At 19.3% G+C, this 12,374-nt stretch overlaps 3 protein-coding genes across 3 annotated transcripts; all 3 read left to right on the top strand.

The window, feature by feature from the left end:
• Nucleotides 1-2,126: 2,126 nt before the first annotated feature.
• On the top strand, nt 2,127-2,986 carry PY17X_0526000 (PIR protein; the record flags this gene model as incomplete). Its single annotated transcript, XM_723396.1, has 2 exons — nt 2,127-2,630; nt 2,786-2,986. 2 exons carry the CDS (start codon nt 2,127-2,129, stop codon nt 2,984-2,986), a joined length of 705 nt encoding a protein of 234 aa, XP_728489.1.
• A 2,598-nt stretch (nt 2,987-5,584) lies between these two features.
• Nucleotides 5,585-7,917, top strand: PY17X_0525900 (conserved rodent malaria protein, unknown function; the record flags this gene model as incomplete). Its single annotated transcript, XM_022955280.1, has 5 exons — nt 5,585-5,632; nt 5,749-6,331; nt 6,416-6,483; nt 6,597-7,011; nt 7,097-7,917. 5 exons carry the CDS (start codon nt 5,585-5,587, stop codon nt 7,915-7,917), a joined length of 1,935 nt encoding a protein of 644 aa, XP_022811723.1.
• A 1,954-nt stretch (nt 7,918-9,871) lies between these two features.
• On the top strand, nt 9,872-11,116 carry PY17X_0525800 (tryptophan-rich antigen; the record flags this gene model as incomplete). Its single annotated transcript, XM_718714.1, has 2 exons — nt 9,872-10,048; nt 10,268-11,116. The coding sequence occupies 2 exons, from the start codon at nt 9,872-9,874 to the stop codon at nt 11,114-11,116; spliced, it is 1,026 nt and encodes a 341-aa protein (XP_723807.1).
• Nucleotides 11,117-12,374: the final 1,258 nt, after the last annotated feature.

The following is a 12,374-nucleotide window of genomic DNA, read 5'->3' as shown; positions in this document are numbered from 1 at the left end:
TAAACAGAATATTACACACATTTTTTTTTTACTAATATTATTATATATTATGCAATAAAATTATACGACATCAATTGCAAAACTTATTTTTTATTTATTTAAAGAAAATTATAATTTGATTCACTCTCCATATACATGTTATTTTATAAAAAAAAAAATTTTATATTTTTATTTTCCTTAATCTTTTATTTATTTATCAACATAATGTTTATGCGATTATATTGATTACTTTTTATATATTTAGGCATTTTTATTCCAATATTTTTAATTTGGTATATATCTATATGATCATTATAAAATGTATAGACATTTTTTAATTATACACACACAATATAAAATTTATAATTCAGAAGTTTATACATAATTATAAATATAAAATAAATGGCAATTCAGATAACTATCTCCAGCAATAGTGCCAATCCATATAAGATATATAATATTCATTGTTCACACATTGTACATTTATTTTGCGTTTTTATTACCCCATTCAGTTTAAAAACACTTCTTTTTTATTATTATTCATTTAAATAATTTATATATTTTTTCTTATGATAAAAATTTATTTAAACACAAAATTGTAGATAGAAACAATTCAAAATTTCATTAGTTAAATGACAATTACACCAACTACGAATTTTTAAGTTTGTAGAACCTTTATAAATTAGAAATCCAGAAAATGAATCTATATATGCATTTTTTTTTATAATTATTATAATCTTTACACGTTATTTGACAACCTCACATAAAATTGTTATACGTAATGAAAAATTACAGTTTATCTCTTTTATATAATCTATTCTATGATTGTTTATATTTATTCAATCACAATTTTTTTTTTAAATTATATATTACAACTTTTTTTTTTTTTTTTTTTTTTTTCAAGTGAAAGCCATAGTACAACCATAAATATGAATAACAAAATTAAAATTGCTATAGTATAAATTTGTTTATTTAATTTCATAAATGCAATCAAACATTTTTAATTAAAACAATTCCATATAAACATAAAATTATAATATATATCAATGTCTTTATAAAATATAACTCCCCAAATGATCTATATTTTTTATAAATATAATAAACAAAAATTAAAAAGCTAGTAATTTTTTGTTTTTTTTTTCTCGTTGATGAAATTTTATAAATAATATAGTTGTAACCAATATCATTTCTTTATTAGTTTATATTTATACATATATGTGTATCAGTTTATTTGTATATAATTTATCCACATAAATATATTTTGTGTTATAGCTACCATCAATTTGTGTTATTATAATGATGTAAATTAAATTAAATTAAATGAAATGAAATTCAGTTTGCAATCATTAATAAAAATTATCATAATAAATGGTATTTTTTATCTTATATAAATCCATCCTTTTTTAATATTTTATAACTCTTAATTTTTTGAAATAAATCGACCATTAAATGTATTTAAAAATGTTAATTCAATTATCATATATAAATTAAGATTATATATAATAACGACATTTTATTTATTATTACACCTTTTTGGCATATTCACATTATATATATATGTCCAAACTTATAATAATAAACCTTTTAAAATCACATAAATAATATATAATTATAATATAGACAATGTGGATTATTTTTTTATGCATTATCATGTAAGTATATCTTATTCATTAATTTTAAATATATATTATTATTGTTACTCTTATATAAATAAACACATATATATATATATATTTATTTTAGTATAAATTTAGTTATCACCATTTATTAATTAAAATCGATTGTAATTTAATTCAACATGAATTAAAATATTAATATTCCTATTAATCCAAATGCTTATACCTTTTTTTTCATTTTCTTCTTTTTGATTTTTTTTAAATTATATATATATATTATATTTTCATCCTATAAATGAATACACAATGAGTCAAAAAATTGGGACTATTATGAATATATAACAATTTAAGATTATATACACACTATATTATCATAGTTAAAATAATGGAAATAAGTAAGTAAACAAATAAACATATGTATATATATGCACATTTTGCTTTATATAATACACACATAATAACAAATACACTCAAGACAAATTTCAATCGCTATCAATAAATTTTGTGTACTTTTGGGAATGTTCAAAAAAAATGTCATTGTGTGAATTACCACCAGAAGAATTGATACTAATATTTCAGAAATATTTAGATGAACTTAACCGTCTATTTTATTATTATATAAATATATCATTAATTTATGCAATATCTCATGCAAGTGATGAAAAGGATGTAAAATATTATATACCGTATTATGAAAAATTTTCACAAAAATATAATGAAATTGCACAAAAATGTAATCTTTATAAATGCAATCCATATTGTAAAGAATTATATAATTTGGGAAATGACTATTATAATGCTCGCAATGAATTTCTTCTACGTAATAGCAAATATATAAATAAATTACCAACATTATTCAAAATACCACAATGTTTCAAATCCAATAATAATAATAATAATAATGGACAATTGGAATGTGAACATACGAAATATTTGAAACAGGAAAATAATTCAAATGATAAACTATTTAACTCACGAATTTTATTTTCATTTATGTATATATTTATTCTATTTTTTTTATTAATAATTTATAAGGTAAAAATAATTCAAAAATTTTATATTTTCACTTGTTTTTTGTGTGTTTATTATTGTTTAAATTTATTGGTTCCTTATACATTTATATTTATATTTACATTTATATTTATATTTACATTTACATTTACATTTATATTTTTTTTTTATAATAACAGTTTACATCCTTTGAGCTTTGGATGAAATCTATATTTAGAACTAAGATCGAACTTTCAGACAAAACCGAAGAAAATATTCAAGAGGAAACAAATATTGTGAAAAAAGACACCGAAGAAGGAAATAAGGAAAACCAAGTGACAGAAGAAAATGGAAAAGATAAAAAAGATGAAGACCATCCAGAGTCAAGTAATAACGAATAAAAACCTGACAAATACAGAATTACCTATATAATGAAATCCATATCTTTTATATAATTGTGGATATAAAATCTTATATTTTTTTAATTTTTAAACAAGACCTAATTCCATAGCTCTATAAGAAATAAACTACTTACGTTTAATAAATAACATTAATTATTTTTTTTCGATTAATATAATACATTAAAATAATGCGAATATATATATATCCTTTTCGCATATTGAATTACAATTCCTATATATTATACAGTAATCAAATAATTAAAATTATTGTGATGCAATGCTAAGATAGCTGTTTAAAAATAAATATAAATTTATAACTGTAACTATGTTTTCAAAATTAGCAAGATATCTTTAATTTTAATTAATTTTATAATTTTTTTTTCAATATTTAAATTTTTGTGCTCATCAAAATTTAATGAACATAGTATTGAAATATAATAAGAAGGAATATATAATATAATTACATAATACCATATATTTATTGTTTCCGATTTTTATAAATTATAATAAATTTATAATTTAAGTTTTATGTTAGATATATAAACTCCATATATATTAATTACACTTTTGTTTAGTCATAATTTTATTAATTTATATAATTAACTTTTTTTATTTTACCATTATATGCTTTGTTAAATTATTTTTTTTTTCCATAAATCATAGACATATCTTTAATTGTTTCTATTTGTATGATTAAAACACTAATTCAAACTTTTAAGTACTAATTTTAATTATGCTACTACTAACAAGGGTTTCTGTACATTCAATTATTCAAATATCGAATATCGAATATCGATATAGGTAGGTATATAGAAATGTACCAAATAAAAAATAAACCCTGAAAAGACATTTTTATTAAAACATTAAGGGTGCACCCTATTTATACACATTCTTAGAATGTATATATTAAAAATAAATACCATGGAGTAATATAATATACCTAATATTAAAAGTATAAATAAATTTCGAATCGAAATATTTTAATATTAAATCGAAAAAGAGAGTACACCTTATTTATCCCATATAATATATACAAATAAACACTTTACAAAAAACTAAAGTATCATATAATATTGCCATATTATTTATCTCTATTTTTTTATTATAGGTTATATTTTTGTATTTTGAAATAACATTCGATGTGTTAAATAAATTAAATAAATTAAATAAATAAATAAATTAAATAAAATAAATAATTTTAATTAAACTATACTATCATAAGATATCATTTGACTTATTTTATATGTTGTATATATACAATATATTTGAGGCAAGTATAAATCTTCTAAATAACTTAAAAATTATGTCTTAAACATGCAATATAAATATTTAGATTCTACAAAATAATTAGGGAAACTTCCTTGTTTCATGTAAGACTATTTACTAATTACATTTGGTAAAGAATGAAAAAATATAGCAATAATGACATTTTTGTAATTAAATCATTTATTATTATTTTTTTTATATATTCATTCAACAATATAAAAGATTAATGAAAGCACCCTATGAATTATTATACTTGAAATGTTTTATAATTTATTTGTGTTATAATATAACTTTTTTTATAAAATAAAATATCCCTATATAGTGTGTCCATATAAAATTATAATATACTAATGTCGAATTGGTTTTGTGTGTTTACACCCCATATTACTTTTTTATATATTTATTTTGTAAACGTTCATATAATTGTGAAATTTTTTATAAATATTTGAAATTGTAAAGTTATAAATAATAAACATTGTTATTTATATCTCATTATTTTGTAATTATAAATAAAGCAATATTGTAACAGATTACTCAAATTTTCCTTTATATATTTATTAGACAAAAAATAAAGACAACTATATAACCATATATAAATTTTTAATATAACGTAACATTTTATAAAAAAAATTTTAAAACAAATAAAAATATTTATATAAGATTTTTTCTTTGGTTTTTAAGTTCACCATTTTAATAATATTTATAATATTTCAATTACACATTATTAATTAAATTTATAACTATTCCTAAATCTATACCACCACCTAAAATAACAGCACACAATTACACATTTATTTATCTTGGTTATATATATTAAATAATGTGCTATAATTATTTTTAATTTTATGGTCGTTGAAAAAGAAAAGTATTATATTAAAAATTATAAATAATATAATTTTTAATTTTTTATTCTATACCCAACATTTTTAAGATGATGTTATATATCGAATCTGTAACAACTATAATTTGTTCAATTTTTATTTGATATTTCTAAAATAAAATTGTTTTTTTCTAATTTATTATTTAAAATTTTTTTTAAGACATATAAAAAGAATTTTAACTCTTTTATATTTTATGAAAAATTAATGTGTGTATAAACCAAATGTATATTAATTTCCATCAATAATATATATATATCCATATATTTACAAATAACTCTTCTATTATATTAATAATTATATAATATATATTGAAACCTTTTAGGAGTAAAAAATAAAACATAATTAAGCTATAAAGGAAATGTATATATTATTATATTAGACATGTAATGATAAGAAAGTTAAATGAATTGAACTAAAAAAGAACAAAGATGACACTAAAAAATCTGCAAATATGTTTCCATATTTTGTCCTAATATGTATATTCCTATATTTTAAACATGTAACAATTTAAAAAAAAATAAAAGAAACTATTAATATATACTATTTATAATTATATGACTATACATAATTTTAATATATATATATTGTCTTTTCTCATTCTTCCATTTTTTTAAGGAATCACTTGCTGGTTCTCCTGAAAATCAAATAAAAAATGAAAACAAAATATTGGCAATAAATGAAAACCAAATATTGCCAATAAATGAAAACAAAATATTGGCAATAAATGATAACCAAATATTGCCAATAAATGAAAACAAAATATTGGCAATAAATGATAACCCTGTAAAGGAATCTAGCAATGAAATAATTGCATTTTGCCAAAATGAATATAAAATAAAAAATAAATATAATCGAAATGGTCATGAAAATGCAAGTTATTTTGAGAAAATGCTAAAGGAATTATGTAATAAATATAAATTAAAAATAAAAAATGAATCAAAAAAATTAGTAAAAAAAATAGTAAACAACTTAGTAAAAAAACTATTTATTATAAAATCATCTATATCTGATTTATTAAAAAAAAATTCAAATGGTGACCGTTATTATTTAGAAGATGATCCAGAAATTATTCCATACCCTGAGGAGATCGAATCAGAAATTGATGCACTAAAAGACAATAATAGAGAAGATAATCGAAAGGATGCAATTGACTTATTTTTTAGAAAAAAAAATAACAAAATTGCAAACTATTTGAAAGGTAAGACAAAAATATTTATAAAAAACATATATTCAAAAAAAAATTGAAACAATATTAAAATAAAAAATATAATATAATTATTAGATAATGCAGATGACAAAGACGATTCTTATTCCTATCTCGATGACAATGAATATGATGGTTATTATAAGGTGATAAAAAAAAGAAAAGAAACCATTATTATATAATATTTGTAATTATATGACTATATATAATTTTAATATATATATATATATTGTCTTTTCACATCCTTTCATTTTTTAAGGAACCATTCCCTACTTCTCCTAAAAATAAAATAAAAAATCAATATAATCAAAATGGTCATAAAAATGTAAGTTATTTTGAGAAAATGCTAAAGGAATTATGTAATAAATATAAATTAAAAATAAAAAGAAAATCAAAAAAATTATTAAACAAATTATTAAACAAATTAGCAAAAAAATTAGCAAAAAAACTATTTATTATAAAATCAGCTATATCGGATTTATTAAAAAAAAATTCAAATGGTGAACGTTATTATTTAGAAGATGACCCAGAAGTTATTCCATATTCTAAGGAACTCGAATCAGAAATTGATGCACTAAAAGACAATAATAGAGAAAATAATATAGATAATCAAAATGATGTAATTGACTTATTTTTTAGAAAAAAAAATAACCAAATTGCAAACTATTTGAAAGGTAAGACAAAAATATTTATAAAAAATATATATTCAAAAAAAAAATTAAAACACTATTAAAATAAAAAATATAATATAATTATTAGATAATGCAGATGACAAAGACGATTCCTATCCATATCCCTATCCCTATCCCTATCTCTATGATGATGATAAATATGTCAAGGGAGATGGACATGAAGATGATGATAAATATGTCAAGGGAGATGGACTTGAAGATAGTAACAAATATCCCAACAGATATGATGATGAATATGATGATGAAGATGATTATGAATATCTCAATGAGGATGAAGATGATGAATATCTCAATAATTACGAATATGATGATGATGAATATATCAATGAGGATGAAGATGATGATGCGGATGAAGATGATCATAAATATGATTATAAGATGATAAACAAAAATAAAGGAGATTCCCCTGTATCATTTTATGTTGAAAGAGATCCCATAGTTGAACCACCATCCAAACTACCAAAAATTAAGGATAAACCTTCATATATAAAAAATGAGAAAATAAAAAAAAAGACAAGTGTATTAGTAGATAAAAGTAAGGATGTGGATTCAATTAATCATGATTATGAACTAGATAAATCGACCAAAATATCCAATACTAATGAACTAGATGTAGAATTAAAAGATGAACTAGATGTAAAATTAAAAGATGAAATCGATGTAGAATTAAAAGATGAAATAGATGTAACATTAAGAGATGAAGTATATGATGAAACTGAACGACTTTTATTCGAAAGGATAATAAACCAAGAATCACCAACAGATAAACATAATATTGTGGAAAAAATATTAAATAAAATAGAAAACATTGCATATCATATAATAGGATGTCACTATATTTTATCTGTAGCATCAATATTAATAATCCTTACACTTTTGGGTGGTTAGTAACTCGATTAAGAATAAAAAATATATAATCTGAGACGAAAACTAAATTATATAACAAAATTATATTTTTAAATAAAATTGAAAGCCAATAAAAGAACCAGTAATATCCTAAAAATATCCATTCTATATATAATTTTTAACATCATTTATGGTATTTATACTTTTGTAATGAATATAAAACCATATGTTAGAAAATTCAATAAAAATACAAGAGGTTTGATCAACAATTTATTATTTAAAACATTTTTTGTAATTATGTCTAAATGATTATTCATTTTTTTTATAAATTATAAAAATATATAAATATTTATGCTTATTATTTATTTTTTTACACATTGTTTATAATAAAACATTTAATACAAGCACTTATCCACATTATATATTTTGGTTCGTGTCTTATATTAATCTTAAATAATTTTTATATTTTTTTCATTTGTCAAAAATAATAAACATATTTGAATAAAAAAACGTATTAAATAATTCACATAAACAAAAATAAAATCATTATTATTTTATCTCACTTCAAATTTCATATAATATTTCAAACCAATTTACAATTGAACAATAAGCAAACTATTTTATTAATCTATACTCCTAACTAATGTAAAGTTGAAAAGACCAAATATAATGTTTTTCATTTTGCTTATTAATAATATAAAGGATATAATATTCTATTAATTTTTTTAAACTTATGAAAAATGTTATTTTATTAATTTCAAAAGTTGTGTAAATTGGAAAAACGGTAAAACTATATTTTTTTTTTATTTTATGTTGATATTTAAAAAGTATATAATAAGCACCATTTCAATAAATGAGTATAATAAAATAAGCAAATAAAAAAAAGGAAGACTAACATAACTATATTATAATATGCTTGAAATTATATTTATAGATAGTATGTCTAAATCAAAATAATAATAATTTAAAGAATACAAGTTATTCAAATTTATAAAAAACTTAAAATTATTCATATTTTTATTTTTTTAATTACAACCCTTTTCTCTAAAATTATAGTGTAAGCTTATAACAAAAATCACAAATTTTCTGATAATATATTAGCCAATTTAAGTATATATAAATACATAAAATTGAGATCATTTATTTATCCTTTAACCAAAAATATGTATTCTTCTATCTCACAATTTTAAATCCATATATTTAAAAAAAATAATATATGGATCACCTAAAGATTATTCTTTGAGTCTATATAGTGATATTATAATTATTCTAACTATTATTATTATTATTATCATAACGTACTTATAATATATCAAATTATATTTAATTGTTATTTTATATATATAAGAAATTTATTTTTTTGTGTATAATTCCGTCCTATAAAATATATAGAAAACAAATTATTTTACTATAAAATATAATATATACCCGATTTAGGTTTACTATATTCTTTTAAATATTATACATACATATACGCTAATATTTACTTCGATACTAGTATAATAGAATTAATGTATGCCTTAAATATATATATCTCCCATTTACATCTAATAAAATATTTTCAAAAAATGACATATTTTCAAAAAATAACATATTTTCAAAAAATAAAATTTTTTCAGAAAATAACATATTTCCCAAAAATAACATATACTAATATTAAGAAAAAAACGTTATATATCACAGTTATTTGAAGCATTTATTTATTTTTTTTTGTAAAATTATGTATATTTACATATTTATATTAGTAGAAAATGACAATTTGTCAAAATAAATAAATACATACATAATACCCAAAACATATTTCCTTTTTTTCATATTATAGTGAAGAATTATAAACATCTTTATTAATATTTCCTTGTTTTTTGCATAATATATCGAATGGAAATAAATCATTTATATAATATACATTTTTGGAATGTAAATATTTTATCCGCAAATTAAAATTGTTATTTTTTTTATCATTATTAATATTTTTTCTAAAATACAAAAAGGCACGATGGAACAAATCACAGAAGATGTAAATGAAATATCGAATCCCATAGTGGGCTATTATGACAATTCTGTTTTTCAAAGAAAGAGTAATAGTTTATTTTACATCAAATCATTTTCAGTTGTTTTAAGGATTATACAGCTTTGTATAGCTGTGTATACTTTATATAGAATAGCCAAAGAGGTAATATAAATAAAATAATAAATTCTGAAAAAATTATAAAAATAAATAATAATCAATAAATTAACCAATAAAATATAAATAATCAAATGTATATTTTAACTTATATAATTTGATGAAAATAATATATTTACTATTTTAATACAAATTATATATAGACTCATAGATATTACATTTTTATTTTATTTTTCACAAAAATTATTTCCTCATTTATTTTATCAGAGAAAAAATAATCGTTCTCGCGATAACGGTGACGAAAGTAGCGATGAAGATGAAGATGATGATGCAGATGAAGATGATGATGCAGATGAAGATGAAGATCAATTATCTGATTCAAATTTAGAAACATATGATGAAGAAAAAACAACACGATGGAAAAATAAAGAATGGAAAAAATGGATGAAGAATTTGGAACATGATTGGATGGATTTTATTTCAGAAATTAATAATGAAAAAGATAAGTGGATTGAAAAAAAAGAAAAAGAATGGAACTCATTTTTAGACGAATTAGAAAATAAATGGAATCATTATAATGAAAATTTTGATAAAGAATTTAGTACTAATATTCTAGAAGATTATTCTAATTGGGATGATAAACAGTGGATCGATTGGATGAAAACAGATGGAATTCATTTTATTTATATACAATGGAAAGCATGGGTTCTAGAAAGCCATAGTAAATTTGCTAATGTGTTTGTAGATAAATGGCTGGAATGGAAGAAAAATAAAATATTATCATGGTCCATGATTGATTGGAAACGTAAAGAATCACAAAAATGGCGAGATTATGAAAAAAATACATGGTTCAAATTTATCTACTTCCTTGATACCAAAAGATATAATGAATATATAACCAGAACAAAAGAAGAACAAAATCAATGGAATGCGTGGACCAAAATAAAGGACGATAAATTTATTGAAAGTGTATTAAATGAATATTTAAGTTGGAAAGATAATAAACATATGCTGTATAAACAATGGGTAGAAAAATTTGTTAATAATTGGATAAGTAAAAAACAATGGAATGTTTGGATTGAGGAACAAAACCTAGGTCATTCATATATAAATTGAAAAAATGCCCAAATGAAAAAACGCCCAAATGAAGAAACGCCAAATGAAGAAACGCCAAATGAAGAAACGCCAAATGAAGAAACGCCAAATGAAGAAACATTTTGATTCTTTACTATCTGAAAAATTATACGTTGTAATAATTTTTCACAATTCATGTGCATATATTTTCATTTACTGCTCCTTTACTTGTTTATAGTTATAAATTGAGACATTTATGTATACTAAAATAAAAATGTTCAAAATTTTTTTTTTTTTTTTCTTTGTTAGTGTTACAATCGATATATTAGTAATGTTTGGTAATATATTATGTTCACCTTTAATTAAAAAATATATATTTGGTTTTATTTTTTTGTCACAATATTTGTATGAATGCTTTTATGTTATGCATCATTTAGATATATAAGAATTTTATCTTAAATATAATATTTATAAAATTATAGCGATAATTAAAAAAATATTAAAATAATTAATGAAGGTATAAAAATAAATTATTATCATTATTACTGTTGTTATTATTCATTTTATAATTACATATATGATTTATCAAAAACATATTTAATAAGATAAATTCATATAAAATATATTTTAATTATTTGTTCTTTTTTTCAATAATATATAATATTATTGTTGGCTTTATATTTTTAATGAATATATATTTATATAACATCCTCCCCCATGTTGCATGCATATAAATTTACCAAACAAAACAAATACAATTTTTTTATTACTTGTTTTCCTCTTTTTTTCTACCAATAAATGAGTCAAAAAATTTGTTTTTTTTTTTCATAAGTATACAAATAAAATTATAAATAATAATATTTTATATTATATGTAATTAGATTATTTGTTATCAAAAATTTGACATCATAAAATAACATTAAGATAATTGAATTTAAAAATTGTCAACTAAAGAGTTAAAAATTTTAATTAAATAATAAAACTATATTTTTAGTATCTGTTAATTCTATTATTTAGGTTATATTTTTCTATTCATATAAAAAATTACGTAACTATTTTAAATGTTCTCCATAGTTTACCTTAGATCTATCTTTATTTTTATTTTATAATGTGTATTCTGCATAATGCAAAACTTTCTATTATACTTTATACGTTAGATATATTTTTTTGTATTTTTTTGTTTTTTTTTTCTAATTTTTATTATTTACTATAATTTTTTTTTTGAGTTTTTTACCACTGGACAAAATATAAATTTTAGAATATAATTAGAATATAATTAAAATATAATTAGAATATAATT

The sequence above is a fragment of the Plasmodium yoelii genome (genome assembly GCF_900002385.2).
Source record: "Plasmodium yoelii strain 17X genome assembly, chromosome: 5".
NCBI classification, from domain to species: domain Eukaryota; phylum Apicomplexa; class Aconoidasida; order Haemosporida; family Plasmodiidae; genus Plasmodium; species Plasmodium yoelii.
This window is presented reverse-complemented; position numbering and strand designations above follow the sequence as displayed.